The following is a 22,564-nucleotide window of genomic DNA, read 5'->3' as shown; positions in this document are numbered from 1 at the left end:
GTATCCAAATAAGAGGACACTCTCTTCCTGGCTATGGGTGAGTTGTGGCAGGTCACCCTGGGTGCCCGCGTCTGTTTGAGGAACATGTAAGATACCTATCGTCTTGGATCCAGTGCCCACATTCTGGTTTCATACTCTACGATGACGGAACCCCAGCCTTTTTCATCCTGTAACGTGTACCTCCTTTCTCTGACATCACTTTCCCCCCAAATACATTCTGTTTTATGTGTGAAGCCTGAAAATATCTTGTAAAATTTAAAATATACACCACACTTGGGAAAATGCTAAGGTTTTTATATGCTTCTCTCTGTGTATAAATCTGTTTGCATGGCGGCAACTGACTTTGGAGAGGAGTGACACTCTGCACAAGTGTCTCATCATGGAGAAGGAGAATGATGAGTCTTTCTGTCCACCAAGGACTGTCTAGATTACTCCGCCAGAGACCTATGGACTGACAGGTCACCTCAGGAACCCAAGAACCTATGCTATGATGTCATTTTTCTGTAAACCCTGAACTATAATAAATTACGGTTAACGGTTGTAATTAAGACTTTAGACTGAAACTATCCGAGGAAGGAAGGACCTGTCTCTTTCTCTAGAGAAGAAATTAATTGTTAGAGTGTATGGTCTTTGAAGAATTTACTGTAAGATAAAAGACTGGGGTTTTATTCCTGCATTTATTAGTGTTTAATCAAACAGAAAGTGCACTTTCGATGTGGAAATCTTGGCTCCGGCAGCAGGATTAGACTGAATTATTGTTTAAAGAGCAAAAGGTATGGAATTATATGTTCAAGTTATCAAACCATTGATAGGCTCTGGGTATAAGGTAACTAATTTAGAACATGAAATCCCTTGCTGTGTGACTGAAGTCTTGGGTTAATCACTTGGCAGTGAGTGCGTTTCCGAGGCAGGGTGGACTTAGGGCACAGTGGTGGCTGTCCCTCAAAGAGTAAGCTGGGCCTGTCAGGGCCTAGTGTGGTCATCATCACTGAGGATGTCTAGAGATCAGGCTCTTCCATTTAGGATCCCAAGTCATAAATGATTGCAGGCTCTGTTCCCAGAATCCCCTGCTGCAAAACCACTGAGAACTTTGTTATTAAGGGCAAGAGGACTTAATTCTACTGACTCGTATACTAGGGATATTTGTGGCAACCAGTGGCTTTCCCTCTAGTTCTCAGACCTTTCCACCAGGAATGGAGGAAACTCAAGAAAGTTTAGTGACCTTGTTGAGGGTTAACCTGGAATTCACTTAGCAGTGGGAGAGAGACAGATTGGAGAGTCTCACAGGCAGCCACTTGAGGGAACTGGGGCCTGTAGATAAGAGAAGTGTGCCGCTGGGTTCTGGGGCCTGAGTGGTAGTTGGCTTTGGTGGGTCAGGAGGGAGAGGAGCTAGCTAGTGGCTTAGACTGTGCAGACACGGACAGGCCTGGGTACTTCAGTGAGGTCCTTGGATTCAATACCAACAGGACCGTGTACCCTGGATATTCCTGGGTTGCAGGAGACGTCCTTGCCTAGAGCTCTAGGGAAGGCATGGTCAAGTGCTACAAGAGTCACCTAAAGCCAGTGGGAGAGGGCAGGTCCCTTGAGGTGTGGCTCCAGACAGCAGATCTGAGATCGGCCAGCCATGCACGGCCTTCAAGTACTTACTGGTTTTGCGGAACATACCCTAGTGATGCTGGGGAGTGGGCATCTTGCAGAAGCTGCAGAAGAGAGAGGAAGAGGAAGGTTGCCATGTAACTTCTAGTACCTCCTTTATCAGGCAGTAGAAAGTGTGTGCATGGCTCCCCAAAGCTCTGCTCCTATCCACAGCAGGTATCTCCTACCTTGGCATATTGCTGGAGATTGACCAGTGAAGGCTGCGGTAGACCCTGCCATGGAGACACAGACTAACCATTGTCACTGTTTCCAGGAGCCCATGTTATTGAGCTTGGGGGTGTGCATTCTAGTGGGACCCCCGTTCTTTCTGCCTCCACGGTGAGTCATCTGGCTTGGAGCCCCGTGTTCTTCATAGAACCCTGTCTGCAGTGGTGGAAGCCGGCAGGCAAGTCACATGAGCCTGTATCTGCAAGGTCTCTCCTGGACATGGGTGATTTTAACCAGCCTTGCCATCCACCAGAGGGTGGAAATGTGTTCCCCATGCCACAATTCAATCAGGATTTCTCAGTGATGAGGCAGCAGAGACTCCTTCTCCCTCCCTGTGTAGGACAGGACTCCCCAGCTTTGGCACCCTCCTAATTGGGAAAGGTCATGTCTCCTTCAGACCTCACTCTGCCGCCCCCACCCCCCAATTTCTGAAGCAGCTGTTAACTTCCCGGCTGGCAAAGCTCTGCAGGGTGGGAACTTTGTGCTGTGACACATTTAAGCTGAAGCATCCCGAGTCATGGCAACCGTAAGAGCTGACACTTCATGTCGAGCACCAGCCTGCCACCCTTTTTCCTCCTGACAGCCTGTCACACGAAGCTCTATCGTTAGTGGGACCTGAAGTGCTGGTATCCCAGCCCATGAGGAATATGCTGTTAGCAGCATGAGTTGTGTGGCCACATGGGGTGACCCTGGGTGCACCCCATCCCAGCAGACCAACCAGCCAGAGAGCCTCCTGTCCTTCCCAGGAGAGGCTTCATGCTATCAAGCTCTAGGAGAGAGAATTTCAAATGGAAAAAATCCTAGGTATTTTCTCATTTCTTTTTTTCCACAGCAAACTATAAAGGAGTCGTTCTTGATCAGGACAGAAATTCAGAGTGTTAAAACGAGACTCAGGAATGCCTCAGGATCTGGGCATCTTGGGTTTTGAGTCAGCTGTTCCTGAGTTCTCTTTGTGGATCTCCAGGCGCGTCCCTGCCAGGTTTCCGAGGAGACAAGGCTTCTCAGGTCTCATAGGGTTTGGATGCCCTCTCCTGTGGAGTCTGATTCTATCCTGAGTTGTCAGGGCGTGGAGTTCTTCCCTCTGATTATTTTCTTTTACCCCAGGAAAAGCAACATTTTAAAACACTGCAGTCCTGCTGGCTTGTGAGGCTCGTGAGAGGAGGGGCTGAGCAGGACTCCAGATGCATCTTGGGGACCAGGAGTGTCTGAGGCCCGGGTGCTGGAGGTTAGGGTAGACTGCCTGTGGCAGAACTCCCTGCCATGCACAGGCTGTTTAGGAGAGAGTGGAAATATCGATTTCCCCATTCCCGGGAGTCTCTTGGGACCTGCTAGGGGAGGAGAAAAGTAGAAGTGGGCACTCTGCTGAACCTGGTGCCCCTCTGAGCATAGAAAAGACAGATCAGCAGGAGTCTCAAAGCCAAAAGATAGCTGGCTGTCAGTCTTCCTTCCAGAGCTGTTAAAAGGAAGCCCAGGTTCAAACCAGAGATTTTAGTGTCCTTGTCTTTCTTGAGGTCCAGTATCTTTGGAGGAACTCAGTCCCACACACAGCCTTGCTGGCCAATGACTCCAGAGCCTGGGATCCTGGGAAGAGGGGCAATTGTCTGCCATAGGCTGGGCTGCTTTCCCTACAGGGCAGCTGGGGGTGCTGTGGAAGGTCCCTCATAGGATGCGCCTCACTGCCCAGACCTGAGGCCCCGGTCACATTGACTGGGAAGGCTGGGGTGGAGGGTGCTGTCAGCCTCTCATTCAGCTGCCTGTGGAGAAGTGTCCCGCTCTTCGTTCCGAGTTTCTTGCTGGAGGTCTGGATTCATTGATCTTTGCAATCTAGCTTCCTCTCTGCGTATGCTGATTGAGCACTCAGCTGGCAGAGTAACACGTTCTGTCTAATGATAGTGACTGCTTGCCTCACTGTGGATTTCAGACTGTGGATTTCAGCTTCTGATTTCAGGAAATTACATAAAGCCTAAGAACAGAACTCTCCCCGTCATTTCTTGAAGATGATGTCTGTAGAGAAATCCTGTCTCGAAAAACAAACAAAAAACAAAACAAAGAAAAAGCCACGTTATGTCTGAGCAGAGGTTGACTTAAAGCGCCCAGGATTTGGGTCTGATGCTGCCCACAGTGAGTCCCATTTTACCATTTAAAATGTGATTTTCCAGCTCTGTAGTAACACGTGCCTTGGGAGGCAGAGGCAGGTGGATCTCTGAGTTTGAGGCCAACCTGGTCTACATAGTGAGTTCCAGGACAGCCATGGGTACAGAGAGACACTGCCTTCAAATAAAAAAAAAAATTAAAAAGTGAATTTTGGTGTAGAAATGCCTCTTCTCTGTGAGTAATTAGGTAGAAGGTAAGAACTCTTAGCTCAAGATTGTGACTCTGCAGCCCCGCTGGGACACTGAGTCCCTGTCCTGCAGGAATGTGAGCAGGTGCAGAAGCTCTTGGGTAGCCACCGAAGGAAACAGGTACTGGAGCGCTTCCAGCTAGACACCTTTCTGTGCTGGGTTCTACTCCCGTTTACAGTTAGAGGCAGAGGTGGTTTAGCTAAGCTGTTCCAGCGGATAAACAGTCGCAGCTGCCGTCTGGAAAGGGGTTTCATAAGTGCTTGAAGTTCTGGGGGAGTTTTGGAACAGTCTGTTAATTCTGTTCACATACACTGCTGCAAGCTCGGTCTGCTGCACACACGGGGGTGGGGGGTGCTAATTTTTCTCTCTGCTTCCTAATCTTGCTGGCTCCCACTGTGAGAGGAAGAAGCAGGCTCTTCACTGATCTGCTTCTATTCAGTTCCAGGGAGGCACCTGTGTGACATTTGGGGTGGGAAACTGGACTTTAAGTGTGATTTCTAAGTGTGGACGGTACCAGTTTGAATCTAGAGACGTTGGTTTGCAGACCAGAGAACAAGTCCCTCAGCTGGCCTGTGTTGTACATGCACTTTGGTGACTGTGCTATGTCTCGCTGCATGCAGCATTTTGTTTAGGTGACGGGATTCTTTAAGGAACGTAGGTCTGAGCTGCTTCTGGGATATACTACATGGGTTTAGTCTGCCTCAGTGCTCAGCTGCCAAGGCTCTGGGTGTTGGAATGTTCTTCCCCATTAGAGTGCCAGCTACCGAAAAGGGTTGTTGCAATACACATTATAGTCCCACACCCTGAACCGCTCGACAAGCTTGAGACGAGGAGCAGGACACAGCCAGAGGAGAACTGTGAACACGGGCAGCCTCTTCCTCTGGAAAGTGTTGTGATGGTTCGGTATTTGTCAACTCTCCACAACCTCCAGTCACCTGGGGAGAAACTCTTAGTGAGGGATTGTCCAGAGAAGACTGGCCTGTAGTCTGTGGAGGATTGTACTGACTGTTGATGGATGTGGGATAACCCACTGTGGGCGGCACCATCCCCTAGTTTGGGGCCCTGGACTTGATGAGAATGAGCGGAGCATCAGGTGTGCATGCATTCATTTTTTCCACTCTTGATTGAATATGAGTAGCTGCTTTCATTCCTGCCTTGATCCGCATGAAATGATGGGCCTTAACCTGGATTGTAAGCCAAGTAAACCTCTTTCCCAAAATTGTTTTTTTTTTTTTGGGGGGGGTGTCCAGGGTCTGTTACCATAGTGACAGGAATGCAAGGTGTTCTGGCTAGTTTTATGTCAACTTGACACAAGCTAGAATCATCAGAGAGCGGAAAGGGAACCTCAGTTAAGAAAATGTCTCTATAAGACAGGGCTGTTGGCAAGCCTGTAGAGCATTTTCTTAATTAGTGATTGATGGGAAAGGGTCCAGCCCATTGTGAGTGGGACCACGCCTGAGCTGGTGGTCCTGAGTTCAATAAGAAAGCAGGCTGAGCAAGCCATGAGCAGGAGGCCAGTAAACAGCACCCCTCCGTGGCCTCTGCATCAGCTCCTGCCTCCAGGGTCCTGCCTTGCATGAGTTCCTGCCCTCACAGTTTTGATGATGAACTGTTAATATGGACCTGCGAATGAAATAAACCCTTTCCTCCCCAGGTTGCTTTGGCCATGGTGTTTCAGCACAGCAATAGTGACCCCAACAAAAACAGATGACCACTGTTGTCATTGCAGGGCAGAATTCACCTCTGGTTATGCACATGTCACTGGCTGCATAAAAAGTTTAGTCACAGCCCTGAAGGTCAGGCTGTAGTTGGTGGCTTTGCAATGATCTCCAAATGACACTTCAGCTGTTCACTTTATAATGGCCTCTACCCAAGCCCCGCTCTCAGTCAGAGGGACAGAGTGACAGAGGGATTGTTTTCTGTTCAATGGGACAACTCACAGCTCGGCCTGGGAGGCTCCTGGTCTGGTGGGCATCATGGGTGGGCATCAGCCCTGACTTTGCTTCTGTACCCTTGTTGTATTCCTCTTGGGCTTCCCCAGTTGGCCAGCCAATCCCATTCTCTCCCAGCCTCCCAGGGTTTTAGGATCAGGTGACATGAATGCATGGTGTGCTCTCTTCTGGGATTTCCCTGTACCTATTGCCGAGGTGGATATGGGACTGCGGCCTAATGCTGCTTCTGGTGCTTCCTTCCTAGCCCCCGGCTGGCTGGGAAACCTTACGGGACCTTTGTGTTCCCCACTGACTTTGGCAGGACCTAAGGTCTGATCCTGTACCTGTTGTCCCTCTCAGACTAGCAAGGCACCTACTTCCTACACCCTGGTTTCTGGCAGGCCTGGGGCCTGCTCCTGAGAGTCACATGGAAACACTTACTGGAGAAGGTGCAGTGCAGCAACGAAAACAGTTCTGGAAGGCCTGGTGAGGTGGAGCAGAGAGGGAAGGGAGCTGCTGCCCGTGGGTCCCTGGCTTTTAATACCTTGGTGGGAACTGGCCTCTGGCGCCAGCTGCTTAGTTCAGAACATTGCTATTTAAACACCCTTCATGTTAAAGGGAGAGATGAAAAGAAATTCACTTCATTCTTCAGAGGTCTCCAAATAGCTGTGGAAAATCGATTCTTTTTCTGCCACCAATTAATGTCAGCCCCTCTTGTGGCTTTTGGTGGATGCCACAGTGATGATGCAGGGAATGTAGGTACAGGAGCCACACTCTGGGTTCTGTGCCAAGTGGAGAGCTATAATTAACCCAGCTGGGTCCTGGACTGACCACAGGGATATCCCATGTAGGTGTCTTAACCAAACTACTGTGCCTGGGACTGCCATCCTTGGAGAACTGCCGGGTAGAGTATGTGTGCGTTTCCTGTGGCCATTGCTGTCAGCAGACACTCAAAGAAGTAGGCTGTCGGGGGCTGAAGAAATGGCTCAGTGGTTAAAAGCCCTTGCTGCTTTTCCAGAGGACTTAAATTCTGATTCTGGCATCAACATGGTTGGCTCACTAGCACCCGTTGCTCCAGCTCAGGGGGATTTGACACTTTCTTTTGTGCACTTATGTGCACAACTCAAACATAAGCACAGATATAAAATATTGGGCACTGGACTGAGCTCCCAAGGTTCTAATGAGGAGCAGAAGGAGGGAGAACATGAACAAGGAAGTCAGGACCATGAGGGGTGCACCCAACCACTGAGACAGTGGGGCCGATCTATTGGGAGCTCACCAATGCCAGTTGGACTGTGACTGAAAAAGCATGGGATAAAACCGGACTCTCCGAACATGGCGGACAATGAGAGCTGACGAGAGGCCAAGGAGAATGGCACGGGGTTTTGATCCTACTTCATGTTCTGGCTTTGTGGGAGTCTAGACAGTTTGGATGGTCACCTTCCTAGACCTGGATGGAGGTGGGAGGACCTTGGACTTTCCACAGGGCAGGGAACCCTGACTGCTCTTGGGACTGGAGAGGAAGGAGAAGAGGAGTGGGGGAGGGGGAGAGAGGCGGGAGGAGGGGGAGGGAAATGGGAGGCGAGGAAGAAGTGGGAAAATTTTTTTTCAATAAAAAAATAAATAAATAAATAAAACAATAAAAAAGAAAAAAAAATATATTGGGCTACTGGAGTCACCATAGCTCCTTGAGCCTAATTCTAAAGGGTGTATGCCTCTGAGTCTCCCCATTTTGCATTCAGAAGCTTGGACCCTGCATGTTTGGATTTGGCTGGGATATTGGTTATACCAGGTGTATGCTCATGTGTCCAGATAGCAGCCTTCAAGATGGCAAGCCTGAGTTCTTGTGTTCAGGATAGCTTGTTTCATCTGCCATCAACTTGAGCTCATGCCCTGCGAGTTTAGTATTTACCCTGCAGTCAGTGGGCTGTTCCCAGAGTGGGTGTTACAGAAGCCGCATATGGACAGGAGGGGCCTCTGTAAACTGTGACAAGTGGCCTGAGGCTGAGATCCCCCAGCAGGCTCATACCCTGAGGCCCTGGAGGAGAGAGAGCCCTTTCAAATTCTTGCCTTGTGTTTAGGAAGTGGGGTGCAGGGAAACTTTGGGGCATGATGCTAAGGCCCAAGTATTTGGGAATGCCTTGTCTTGTTTGGGAATCATTGGCTCTGCCCAGGCTGAAGGGGAGAAGAGTGGGGGGACGCAGTGGTGTCAGAAGCATGTGAATGGCACAGAAGATCCCAGGCAGCACCGGGCAGCACAGAAACCTAGCGGACAGGCAGGAGAGGATGCAAAGGGATACTTCATGTGGGGATAACCTGTAGCTTGGGGATTGCTGCAGTGGGGTATATGGACCTTGGAAGGGTCAGCAGACCTCTTTTGTTGAGGTCCGAGGATAGGTGTGGTGGGCTTTGGAGGTCACCCTGCTTCTGTTACAACTTGGCAACAGAAAAAAAGCAGCCATGGACTGTAGGTGAACAAAGTGGGGAGGGTGTGGCCATGTTCTGGCAATGCCTGTTATACAAGTACACACTCACACACACACACACACACACACAGAGAGAGAGAGAGAGAGAGAGAGAGAGAGAGAGAGAGAGAGAGAGAAACAGACAGAGAGCTAGAGAGAGGGGGGACTTGGAAATGGGGGCAGATTTGGATGGTAGGCTATGGCTTTTGACCATGTTCTGCCCCTGGAAGTCATCAGCAATTGACTTGTTCTGTATGGTCTATATGTTCCCAGGTGAGGCCTGTGTCACTCACTGCAAGAGGTGCCCCAATGAAATGGGGCGAAGGAGCTAGAAATACCAGGATCCAGTGTTTGGGAAGCTCAGGTACATGACCTGGGAAGGAATTCTAGGAGATGGATAGGTCATGATGCATTCTGTAATAACCCACACAAAGTAGATCTTTCTGGGAGGGGGGTGACTGGGCACGGTAAATGGAGGTAGTTCTAGGCCAGAGAAGCAGAGGAAGCAAGCCATCTCGCTCAAGCCTGGGGCCAGGGGTGCCAGGTTCGTTAGTAGTATATGTGTGTGTGTGTGGGGGGGGGTCTGGGAATCATTGGTGGATAGGAAGAGAACAAGAGTCCTCTCTTTCCAGGAGTCAGACAAGGAATTTGGAAGGAAGAGGAGTTTGAAGGGAGTACAAAAATACCCTCTGTGCAGCTTTTAGCTCTTTGGCATCTGCAGTTTCTGCTGAAGTCAAATTTGCCCCTCTCCACAGCCTCATTCATTCACGGTCCATCCACCTGATGACACAGGTGTCCTGTGTCCCCACTGGGCCAGATTTCCTCCCGTCACATATCATACATGTTCCCATGTCTCTCTTATTATTTTAAATCTGTCATATAAAGAGGAAACTAAACCTGGCACAGGCTGGACAAGTGGTCTGCCCCTCATGCTCCACCCCAGCCCTCATGTTCTACCCCAGCCCCTCATGCTCCACCTCAGCCCCTCATGCTCCACCGCAGCCCCTCATGCTCCACCCCAGCCCTCATGCTCCACCCCAGCCCTCATTTCCACCCCAGCCCCTGCTTCACTTACCAGCGTGCCTTACTCACAATGTGGAATAGTCTTTCTGGTGGTCATCTTAGCCAAAGCTTGCTGAGTTTCAGGTAGTTAAAAAAAAAAAAAAATCTTACACTAGTTCAGCCTCCTCCAAGTCTGCTTTAGTTAAGGACAGCAGGGAGAAATAGAGGCACTGTAATTTTAGAGGACCAAAGAGAAGTAGGCACTAGTTGGGTGACCCCGGTTATTGTGGAAAGTGGCTGTATTGTAAAAATAGCTTATGATTAAATCCCAACAGGAGGGGAAGCTTTGGAACCCGTCGTCTGTGTTAAGTAACCAGTGCTTCTATCGTGCTTTATAAATGACCACTTCCTTCCTCGACTTAAAAATTGCTTCTCTCTAGGAACTTGGCAGAATGGCTGAGACCTGCAAAATGAAATACACAGTGTTGGACAGCCCTTTGGGGAAGATGGAGCTGTCTGGCTGTGAGCAGGGCCTGCATGGGATACGATTCCTCCGCGGAAAGACCCCAAGCACTGAGTAAGTGTGGGCAGTAAGCATGGGCACCATGTGAGTGGCGGGTGCTGAAGGCAGGAGCCAGCAGGAACCCTGGATCTTTTCCACTGGTCACGGGGTAATACAGAGCCTGATGCCATCAACCATAAACAGAGCATCTCTGAAAGCCATCTTTGAGTTGTGGTGTCTTTGGCAACTCATATGTTATTGCCCAGTAATCTGGACTAGCTCATAAGCCCTGGGGGCATGACTTTGATGGGAGCTTTCAGGCATTTGATTCATGCATTCGTTTGCAGAGGTGTTGAATTCTGTGAACAGTGAGTATTTGTGTGTGTGTGTGTGTGTGTGTATCTGTGTCTAAGTGTCTCCCTGTGGATACACGTGTCTGTGTGTGCCTATGGAAGCCAGAGGGCAGCCTCAGGTGCTTCCTACCTTGTTTTTTGACACAGAGTCTCTCATTGGCCCGGAGCTCACTCATTAGGCTAGGTTAGCCAGTGAGCAAGCCTGGGGTGGGGAGGGGGCTGTCTTTACTTTCCCAGCATAGGGATTACAGGCGAGTGCCACAGTGCCAGCTTCTCACATGGATTCTCCAGCTCTTCACGATTATAAAACAGCATTTACTGACTGAGCCATCTTCCCCACCCACGTTGAACACTTTGGTTCTTGAACACATGATATACAGGCATGAACAGGTCTCTCAATCATGTGACTTACCTCAGAGGTTTTAAATCGAGTCTGGTAAGGTCTGTCAGCCGCTTCTCCCTAGTCCAGATCGTTAGCTCTGTTGGGGCACTCTGCTGCTTGCTTCCTGGAGGTGGCACCAGGCCAGGAGTGATCCCTGCTAAGGTGTAGAAGGAGTCTTAACTAGGTGACTGTAGAGCACAAGGTCCTTGGAGAACATGTGTTCCTCTATGCATCATCCTCACCACCTTTTTCTAATCGTAAAGAAAACAAAAACAAATTGGAAGCACTCCCAAACATCTCGTTCTAAAATGTAGCACTGGACTTCCTTCTTCTCTTCCTCTGTTTGCTGGCCATGAATGGCAGCATTAAAATGGCAATTCTTGTTATTTCTGAGAGGAGAAGAAAAAAAAAAACGAAAAAAAGAGAAGAAAAAGCACCAACTCCTATGCTGGGTGTTTGTCTTAACTGGCTAATAAACACAATGCCAAGAACATTAGATAAAGAAAATACATAAGAAACATAAAAATTGATTTTAATGGACCCCTGTCAGAGACAGCCATAATGAGCATTGTTTGGTAATAAATTCCAGCGTGGCCCTCCCCAGCCAGCTCCTCCTGTAGAGCCATAGTGCTGCAATCAATATCGTCTTTAAGACTTCAGGACTGAAAAATAAGCAAACCTTTGAACTGCGGGAACAGGCTCCTCTCAGTTTCTGTGAGAACCATCTGGCTGTGGTGCTCAGAAAATCACAGGCACCAAATAATTTGTAGGGCAACTGTCACTTTGTCTCTTAGCATGCTCAGTAGCTCCGTAAATCATAGAAATTATGTGTTGGCTTCTTTTGGAGAAACAGCAAAGCGCTCCTTCCTGTAAATTTGGGGAGGAAAATGTAAAAAGCAGGCATTATGAGATATATTTAGGGGCTGGAGAGCTGGCTCCATGGTTAAGATCCTGTCCTGCTCTTGCACAGGACTCGAGTTCGAGTCCCCTGTGTCAGGTGACTTAAAACTGCCTGTGATCCCAGCTCCAGGGGATCCAGTGTGTCTGCCCTCAAGGGCACCTGCACTCATGTAGACAGCCTCCTGCTCCTCCACAAATACACATAATTCATTTTTTAATTCTTGAAAATGATATATTTGTGTAAGTATGTCTTATGGATTGTGTGAACTGAACAAAGAGGCTGGGTTAGGATTAGATTGGACCATGAAAACAAGCACCCTGAAGTGGACCTCAGACACGGGCATTTGTGTGTAGCTAGTGAAGGCCAGGCTGCCCGTGTTGGGATTCTAGCAGTCTGTCTCCTCCTAACCATTCTCCCAGTTCCCCACTTAGGCCCTGCCTGAGGCTGCAGGCCTGCCTACCAGTGAAGGGGAGAAGGAGAAGGCTTCCAGAGGAGTGTCTGGTGCTTTCTCTTCTCTGTCAGTTAAGGACTCTGGAGAGAGCATCTGTGGGATAACCCTGATGCTAGGGATACTGTGAGTAGCAGTGGGAAGTTGGATTTGGAGGGTGTGATGGTTAACCTTGATTGTCAGGTTTGGTGGGGTTTAGAACCTCTATGGAAACTAATCTCTGGCCCTGTCTGCGGAGGATTGTCTAGACTGGCTTAATTAAGAAGATCCACCCTGAATGTAGGTGGCATGATTCCATGAGCTGGGGTCCTGGATGGAATAAAAAGGAGACAGTGCACTGAGTACCAGCATTTGTCTGTCCCTGCTTCCTGACCGAAGATGCAGTGTGACCAGCTGCCTCAATCCCATGCTGCCACACTTTCTCTGCTTTAATGAGTCAAAATAAACTTGATATTTCTAAAGATATTTCTAAAGATATGTGTGTGCGTATATATATATATTAACCAAACCAGTAACCGATATGTAGGGCAGCCAGCAACATGTATATAGCTAATCTTATGAGACATTTCAAATCTCAACAATATTCAGAATTCACCATTTTTATTTTGCCAGTTTAAAAAGCTGAAGTGAAAAATTTTATAGAGATATTTAAATTTCAACCACCAAGTTAAGTAACTTTTGACAAAAGCATCTTGGGATATAAAGATCATCTCAAGCAAGATCTAGAACTCTCTGGAAAGTTCCTTGTGGACTCATGCGCCAAACTTGCCAAGACCTCCATCTTCATTTTTCTTGAGTAAATTCCAAGGCAAGGAGTGGCTGGATTCCCTGGTATATAAACATTTATGTTGGTAAGAGTTTGCTCACCACTTGGTTCTGTCCATTTTTAAGGTTTTGGCTCCTCAGGTAGGTAGGAAGTATCATATTGTGGTTTGGACTTTTAAGATTTGTTCTTCACCACCTTTGGCACATTTTAACTAGAATTTTCTTTTCCTTCTTTTCTTTCTTTTCTGTTACTGCTTTATGGTTTTTGGTACAAGTGCTTCATCAGGCATGTTCCTTCAATTTTTCCTTCGAGACGGTATCTTGCTCTCTAGCCCAGACTGGTTTTGAACTCACAGCCAGCCTTCTGAGTGCTGATATTACAGGAATGTACCACCATGCCTGGCTTAAACTGTGATTTTCTCCCTGTGGTAGTTTGAATGTAACTGCACCCCTTAAGTTCATAGGGAGTGGTACTATTGTTGTTGGAGAAAGTGCGTCACTGTGGGGGTGGGCTTGGAGGTCTCCTATGCTCAAGCCCAGTGTGACACTTAGTTCACGTCCTGTTGCCTGCACAAGCTGTAGACCTTTCAGCTACCTCTCTAACACCACGTCTGCCTGCATGCTGCCTTGTCTCACCATGATGGTAATGGACTAGACCTCTGAACTGTAAGCCATCCAGTTAAAATTTTCTTTTATAAGAGTTGCTGTGGTCACGGTGTCTCTTCACAGCCTAGAAACCCTAACTAAGACAGTCCCTAAGTTGTCTGTCTTTTGTTTTTCTAAACTTCTTCAAATGAGTTTGTGATTTTGAGAAAGTCAGCTGATCAGTTTTTTCCTTTACATTTAGCTTTTTTTTTTTCTTTTGTCTTTAATAACTAACTGGTTGTGGTGGTACACACCTGTAATCTCCACACTCAGGAGGTGGAGGAAGATGGATCTATGTAAGTTCAAGGACAGCCAGTTCTACATAGTGAGACCCTGCCTTAGAAAACAACCTGAAATAGATTGGTCATATCTCTAACTGCTATCCTTGGCCTTTGGGTGTCCCCACATCTGTGTTGTTGTTGAGAAAGGATCTCATGTAGCCCTGATTGGCATGGAACTCAGGGATGACCTTGAACTTCTGTTCATCCTTTATCCACCTTGAAATTCTGTGACTAGAAGCGAGTGCCACCTCACTTGGTTTATGAGGAACTGGGTGTCAAGCCTGGGATGTTGTGCTTGTTAGACACTCTCCACCATCTGTGCTACATTTCTAGCGAGCTTCTAGATCTTAATTTTGTTCTTTAAAATTATGTTTTTATTTATTCAGAAAATATATACATACACACAGTATATTTTTATCCTACCCCCTCCCCCACCAAGGCCTCCATTCATCTCCCACCTGGTCCTAGGTCTCTTAATTTTGCACGTTATCCTGCCAGTTTTTACTATCTGATTTTGCACACCTTTTTGTTGACATCTGATTGAGAAGTGTCCGTTTCCATCCTTGGCTGCTTAACAGCTTCTTGGTATTGACTCTGTCGATTTGTGGTGTGATTTATCTCTGCATCTATTTGAGTTCTCTTTCATTTTTCTCAGCAGGGTTTTGTAGTTTCCAGCATGGAGACCTCACATGTCTTTGATAGAATTGATTTTTAGGTACTTTGTTCTTGATAGTATTCTAAATCAGCTTAAAACTTTTGTTAACTTTTAAATTACTGCTGCAGGTTGTAGCCATTGATTTTTATGTGTTGATCTTATGTCGTACAGACTTCTGTGAATTCATGCATAGGACCCTCCCCAACCCTTCCCTGTGGTTTTATTTTTCCTGTTTGTTACCCGTGGTCAGTTAGAATCCAAGTCCAGAAATGTTAATTGGAAAGTTCCAAAAGGAAACCATCATGACGTATAAGTCCGTGCCATTTTGTCTAGTACGATGACGTCTTGGCCCATCAGCTTGGGATGTGGCCCCTTCCCCCGGTGTATCCACTCTGTGTATGCTGCCCACCCTCTAGTCAGTTAGTAACTGTCAGTTATTAGATTAACCTGGCATTATCGCCATGCTGTGCTTTACTTTATAATGTGCATTTTACTTTATAATGACGCAAAGCACAAGAATCTGGAGATCCGGATATGTCCAAGACAAACTATAAAGTGCTTCCTTTAAGAATTCTCTCCCTTTGTCATGACAAGAGCAGAGAGCCTGCACTGATGTGACACACAGCATAGCTGGTTACTATGCTTGTCTGATTTTGTATCCTCCATCTCTTACTGCTCCAGGTTTATAAGTTAGTCTAGGCATAGAGGAGCAGTCTTATTTTGTTTGATTCTACCCCCCATTTCAGGTCGCCTGGGTTTGCGGATGCTTCCTTGTGAATAAGGGGTGGGGACTGCCTGTTGGCCTCCCTCTCTGTGAGTTCTCTGTCTGTGCATTCGGTTGACTGTGGATCAGGGTTGTTGGAAAACTGCATATGTTATGAACCTGTATGAGCTATTTTCCTGTCATTATTCTTTATGCAGAACATTTAAACAGCTGCTCATGTAGCATTTATTAGGTATTATAGGTAGTCTCTGAATGTACAGCATTTGGGTGGATGTGAGTAGGCTCTGCTCTGGTACTGCCATTTTCTGTGAAGGAAGAATTCAAGCGTCCCTGGGTGTTGGTGTGCCTACCGCCCTGGAGCCAGCTCCCTCTGGGGAATGGGAGATAACAGCTATGCTTGTTTGGGGTGTTGTTTGGAGTTCTTTAGGATTGCTGTATGAATTCACTCTCTGCATAGAGAGAGTGTGCTTCTCCCTGTGTGATGTTCATGCCTTGTGTTTGTGCTGTCAACACCCACCAGTAAGACATGGATTAAATATCTTACATCCCAGTAGGTGACATTCCCTTGTCCCTAGTAACAGGGCACCTCAGTGGTTCTCCCTCTGTCAGCCTTCATCCTGGCATTGTTTCTCAGACTGCAACTTGTGGGAGTCCTCAAATGGTTTTTCTCTGTGTGCTTACATTGCCATGTCATTTTTCTATTTCATGTTCTATACATGTGGTAGGGTGTGAGCTGATTTTTAGAATGCTAAGTCAATCTTGAAATGCTGGCTTGCATTAATTTATTTACTGAAGTATACCAATATCTCTGGGGTTTTAGAATTGTGTTTCTGACAACATGCACAAGCATGGAAGCACTTCTCTGTTTTGGGAAAAAAGCAAGGTATGGGATGGTCTTGGGTCTTTCCTAGATGCCAGCTGGTGTGCTGTTTCGTGCTTAGAGTTTACTGTGTAATAACAGCCGTGCGCAGCCCTCGCTCACCACCAGGCTACTTCTGCAGTCTCTTGTACTGTTGACCAGCAGCTGAAGGATCTTGTGCAGGGCACTTGCTTTCACCTTCCCATGTGACCTGGGGATCTCCACAGGCATTTCTTACATTCTCCAAGGGCTGTAGCTTTATTTAGTGGTTGACACACAGGCTGACTACTGACGCCTGTCTGTAGAGAGATTCCCCATGATGTTTCTGTGCAAGCCTAACTCCCCCCCCCCCCCAACACACACCCCAGGCCTTATATCTGTTTAAGACTCCACACTGTGATACTGTTGCTGGCTTGTCCTGGGTCATACCCATCACCTCCATTTTTCTTCTGTTAACATTTGAATGAAGCACATTGCTTTAGAAGTGGCTTTTTGTAGCAGTTTTGTTTGATGACCTTCTGCCTGTATCTCCCAGCTGTCAGTCATTGTCCCCTGCAGCATAGTTTGGTCTTTGCGAGAGCCTCACTGATGCCCTCCGTGCTGTCCTTCTGTAGCTGTGGAGCCCTGACCTGCTCAGGGATGTAGCAAGAGGGTTATGTGGCCTGTTTATTTTCCTTATATGATCTTGAGCCATGCTTAGTGTCCTATAATGTTGTTCACACTGTGATTACTTGAAACATTGGCTGTGCTGCGAGTCCCCAATTAGACTGCACAGACAGCTGCAGGTAGACTTTGACTCTCAGGCACTGGGGCAGACTAAGTGGGACTCATCCTTACCATGTCAAAGATTGCACCCCCTTCACTTTCTGTTTCAATGCAAACCTTGTAATAAAAGTTTAGGAATGTAATACTGGAAACCATATGTCGACCAACCCAACTCATATAAATTCTTCTGTATCTTGAATGTACAAACTGCTCACAGTCCATTTTCTACTTTGTGTAACTTAACTAACTCTCCTGGCAGTGATTCATTTGTGATGTTTATAGATCTGGTGCGGCGTTTTCCTGGCCAGCTCTAGTGTGGAGGCTGCTGGAGGTGGGCTGAGCAGGATGAGTTCTGTGGGAGGATCATATAGTGTTCACCTAGTCATTCAGGCCCACCCTCACGAGCAAGTGTGTTGTGTGCCTTGTGAGTGGTGAACATGAGACAGCGGATACCAGGCCTGTCAATGCCAGTCCTTTCGTGGTTGGCCCATGGTTCTTAGATAGAGCTGGGTGGTTACAGAAGGGCAGAGTGTATCGCTTGGGAAGCTGTGCTGCTGCTGATTTAGAAAATGGTGTTGATACCCAGCCTGCCTCTTAACTTGCTCCCTACCTACTCAGTACTCACCTGATGCCAGACAGAAGGTAGAGATGGGTTATACTAGGACCCGAAAGCCCTTAAGCTCTGGACCCAGGTTGGCAAAAGGACAGAACCATAAAGCTTTGCTCTCTGAACTTTGCTGCTCTTAGAAGGCAGGGCTGGCAAACGTGCATGCCTTTGTTAGTGTGTCAGAAGCAAGCCAGTTACTTCATTCTGCCGGCCTCATCTTGACGAGAGAAAAGGATGGTTGAATGACAGCTAAGAAAATGTGTGTGTCTAAAATATGAACTGTCTGTCAGCCCAGGATATTTTTTGAGTTTCCAAACTTTGGAGCGATGTATGTACTTTAGGGTAACAGAGATAAATTGGTTGGCTTCAAGCAGGGGTGGGTAAATGTTCTGTGCCTCTAAGGCATGTTAGGATAGAAATCCTTAAGTCCCTGGCTCATAACAATAAGCTTCTTTGAGAAGAGTCTTACAACACTGGTGTTTGTACCCATGTGAAGGGGAAGTTGACAGGAAGTGGCACCTGTCCCTGTCACCTACCAAAGCAAGCCCTGCATTGGCTGGGTACAGTCTGACCATGGTTAGGACTCATACTATATGCCATCAGTGAAGGGAAAGTTTATGCCACCATTGTCCAGTGTTCGTATATCACAGGTTGTGGGAATAGCACTTGTGTATACCCACAGGTTACCAGATTATATTTCCTGACCAAGAACTGGCATTCCCAGGATTCCATTCAGCAGTAACGTTCACCCCAGGAGAAGGCTCCAGGATGGTGTGCAGGTTCTCGGGGGTCTGTAGCTCAGACGTAGTCCTCCTGTAGCCACTCCTGGTGGAATTAGTTGTGTCCTGATTAGCCGGGGCCCTTTGGAGTTGGTCCCTGGCCCTTGCTGCTTGTGGTGTGAACAGATATAGAGCTGGTGCTGTGACCATGCTGGCCTAAACATGCAGCCCTTTCTAGTTGGTGATCCTGTGCTGGTGCCCTCTAGTTGCCTGCTGTCACCCCTTTGCCGCCATTGGTCTCTCATATCCCTCACTCTTTTCCACCTCCTCCTTCTCATGAGCTGTGACGGTGAGAAATCTGTTAGCAGGTGTGTGATTTACTTTTTTTTTTTTTTACCATTGTGACTAGAAGTTGACAGGATGCCATAGAAGGGAAAGGGGGATGCTTTTAGCATGTTATATGAGGGCACAGTCTACCATGGTGGGCAAGGTTTGATGGCAGGAGTAACTTGCCAGCTGTGGCAGCAGTAGCAAGAGGCTACTTGCTCACATCTGGGTAGAGCAAGAGATAGACTGTAGGGAATATTGGCAATCAGTAGGCTTCTGGACTCCTCTCTCCATTGTATGTATGTGGAACCCCCAGCTCATGGGATGGTACCACCCACATTCAGGGTAGTTCCTAAATTTAATCTCTTTCGAAACATCCTCAAGGACACACCCAGTGGTGTGTCTCCTAGGTAATTCTAAACCCAGGCAAGTTGATAAGGAAGATTAGCTGCCACATGGGCTTGTTTGAATTGTATTGTAAATGAATTCCAACAAGTCTCCAAGAGCAGCTTACATGGTAACTATAACACCCTGTCTTCTTCTCCTGCCCTTGGCAAGGTAGGGGAGGGAGGTCCCCATCTACCCAGGAGCTAGGACTCTGATAGCACAGACTGCTGTTTGGCACCCGCCCCATCCAGAAGCATTCACTTGTCTCTGCTGCAGCCCTGAATCCTTTAGTCATTCCCTATGAGAGGAAGTGGAAATGGCAGGGAGAGGCAGGTGACATGGTCTTGGGAGGAGTTCTAAGTAAGCCTCAGATATGCCCTCTACTTAATCTGAATATTTTGTCAATTGCTACTCACAGAGTGGCCTTTTTCTGAACCCCTCATCCCCTAGATGTGGGGGCCCTGAGGTAGTCCCGAGGCAAGCGCTATGCTGGCCACCTATGTGCCAATGACTTATAGAGGGAAATGTTCTTCAGTGGAGGGAATTCAGGCTCAGAAGGGAGGGAGCGGGCTCACTCGCCTTTGCTGTATGTCACTGTAAGCCACAGCATGTTTGAAGCTTGTCGTCTGGTGATAATGTGCCCGCTAGGTGAGCAGGGGAGTTTTCCAGCCATGCTTGTGCTCCACGGACACGGGCACCCTCCACCAGCCAAGGCGGCACAACTCTGTGCCGTCTGAGGCACACATCCCTTTCTTAGATTGGACTGAACTCTAGTTCGAGAATTCTCTCTTGTTCTTAAAGTACTGTCCATGTTTTCTGATGTTCCAATGGTCTGTAACTAGCAAGTGAGCTTCAGTTTTGTTTTGAGGATGTTAATATCATTGACACTCTGAACTCAAAGATAACTTTGTTTTCTGCATTATTTCCTTTAAGACTATAACGGTAATTAGATGGGCTGTGTGTTTCGGATGTTCAGGATAGCTCCTACACGCCATTAGCTCAGAATTTTAATTGAGCTGAAGGTTAAATGGGTTTAAAATTTCGAATTAAATTGAAGCATTGTCTTATGGTGGGTCTGTCTAGAATTTTTATTTCCAGGCGCCCATCAACTAGTAAAGGTAAATCTTTTTGACATAAAAACATTGAATACATTTAGGATTCACTTAGGACTTCTGCACTTATCTCCTCATTCTCAGAACATGGGATCTCACATGTGTTGTGAGCTGTGTGACAGGCCCCAGTGGAGCACAGGGGATGCTACAGCAAGGATACACAGCATTGGCCTGCAGGGAGCCCAGCCCTGCTCAGGGAATAGGTGCCTGGAACTGCAATAGAGGTGATGTGTGAGTCCATTGTTGAGTTTGCCTATGGGGGGACCACATGGGGCTAAGCCCAAGGCTCTGGCCATAGAGATGGATGCTGCCCACTAAGTTGAGACATTGTAACATAACCTCTGATGGATGGGATGGGGGTGGCATGGCAGAGGGATGGTATTCAGAGGTGGGCCCTGACTGGGCAGCTGAGGAGTGGTGCTTTCTCTAAAGACTGAGGCAGAAGCAAGCAGGGGATATCAGGGAAACCAGCGTGGTGCAGAGGATTATTTTTTTTCCTTTTATTTTTGAGTTTATAATATAATCTCAACATTTCAACATTTTCCCCTTCCCTTTCCTCCTTCCAAGCTGTCTCATTAATTGTAACTTCTCTCTCTCTCTCTCTCTCTCTCTCTCGCTCTCTCTCTGTGTGTGTGTTGAGCACACACACACACACACACACACACACACACTTCTTCCTAATTGTAAACTTGTATGTACACTCTCCAGGTAGACTCTTTGGTGTTGGGCAATCAATTGGTGTGCTCTCCCATGGGGAAGAATGTTTTTCCTGCCCAGAGAATTCCTCAGTTGTCTGTAGTTCCTTGTATAGGGTTGAGGCCTTGTGGCCTTTCCCTATCCACTTTAGCTGCCTGTTTTTGCAGTCCTTGTTCAGCTCATGTTTAGGCAGACATGTTGGTGAGAATTTATGGGTGTAACTTCTGACATTCCTAGGACATAGAATCTTACAGAAAAGCTCCTCAAATGCAGGGTCATTTTCCCATGTGACTGGCTATCAAGAAGCCCCAGACAGGAATGAAGGAAAACAATCAAGGGCAAAGACCAGGGACAGGGGGTGTCTGGAGGCAGCAGATGGGTGTCTCCTTGAGATAGCTTTGGGACATTCACACTCTCTTTGCCGCGTCTTGAAGTTAGATCAGGTTTTCTTGAGTTGTGAAAAAGATTTCCCTGGCACTGGCCTTCTTGGAGCCCAGCGTGCCGTGCCTAGCTATTGTTGCCACGCTGACTTTGGCTAAGCAGTGTCTGCTCGCTGCATCTCTGAGGTACAAGTCATTTTTGTTCCATCCAAGCCAGACCTGACATGTCGCACCTGTGGTGAGCTGTAGAGCATTCCAGAAGGAACCAAGTTCTGTACAGACCAGTGTCCCAGAGGTTGAGACTGGGGAGGGGTGTCAGGGATGCAGTGTTCTAGGAAGGACTGTTGAAGAAGTCTTGTTTTTCTCCTCTGAGGAACTTTGGTTTCCTCCTGGCTTGACCCACTCCCCAAATGGAAGTAAAGTCAGAGTCCTGGCTACAGGGCCCCCCAGAGAAGCATCCATTTCAATTCTACAGCTCTCTCGATCCCCTCTTCTGTGGCCTCCCACTTCTCACTGCCTTGCCTCTTACCAGCTCTTCTGGTCTGGCTGAGTGGCTCCAGAAACCTCATCCACCCCTCCCTAAACAGTCCTGAGACTTCTCTTCTTCCCACCAATGTGTGTACACACAGATGTGTTGTGAGGAAGGAACAAGGCTTCCATGTCACACTGCCAGAGTTCACCAGCAAGTGTGGGGCAGCCATAGAAGGGCATTTGTCCTCCCTGAGGCAATCCTAACCTTCAGTGTTTGCTAGCAGAGTGCAAAATCATAGAACATTCTTTCTTCCCTCCTTCCTCCTTTCTTCCTTCCTTTTCTTTTTCGAGATGCTGTCTTTCTCTGCAGCCCCGGGAGTCTTAGCTCTTAGGATCCTCTTGTGCAGCCTCCCGAGGGCTCGGATTGTAAACATACAGCCTGTAACCCTGATTGAGGTCACCGTTCTCTTGCACAGATGGCTGCTGGTGGATTCACTGTCACCTCCCCTTCACACACAGAAAGTTGTCCTCCCTTTTGTGTGCAGCACAGGTCAAGGCTGTAGAAAATGCTGTCACTTGGCAGCTCCCTTCCCTGGGGACCTCGGGGCATATCTTCAACCTCAGACTGGGCAGCACCTAACCCAGGAGTCGGGTGACCTTGTCTTCCCAAAGCCACCTTCAGAGTGGCCTGAATTGGTCAGTGAGCTGGATGGTGACAGGGCTGAGGTCACACCACCAGGAGGAGACCCTCTGCTTCCTTTTCTGGAAGGAGAGGTGGTGCCACAGTGTCCTCCTCGCTGTGTGCACGTTGATACAGGGCCCCTGATGGGGGAGTTTCCAAGTAGGATGTGATCATTCTCGCCGCACTGTCTTGCCTGGGTATTTAGCCCAGCTAAAAACAGAATAGAAAGGCTTTCGAAGGGTGTCATCATGAAGAGAGATGCTTTTAAGACAGCCCATTACAACAGGAAACTGGAGATTT

General features: G+C 47.7%; 1 protein-coding gene across 1 annotated transcript in view; it reads left to right on the top strand.

Moving 5' to 3' along the window:
- The window catches only part of Mgmt (O-6-methylguanine-DNA methyltransferase), a 239,772-nt gene that overhangs the window by 46,548 nt on the left and 170,660 nt on the right, over positions 1-22,564 (top strand). The window contains exon 2 of the mRNA XM_057778663.1: positions 10,044-10,180. Coding sequence (XP_057634646.1) covers positions 10,056-10,180 — 125 coding nt within the window. The 5' untranslated portion in view covers positions 10,044-10,055. The remainder of the gene's footprint in view (positions 1-10,043; positions 10,181-22,564) is intronic.

The sequence above is a fragment of the Chionomys nivalis genome, chromosome 8, assembly GCF_950005125.1.
Source record: "Chionomys nivalis chromosome 8, mChiNiv1.1, whole genome shotgun sequence".
NCBI classification, from domain to species: Eukaryota; Metazoa; Chordata; class Mammalia; order Rodentia; family Cricetidae; genus Chionomys; species Chionomys nivalis.
Note: the sequence above shows the minus strand (reverse complement) of the source record. Positions and strands in the feature narration are given on the sequence as shown.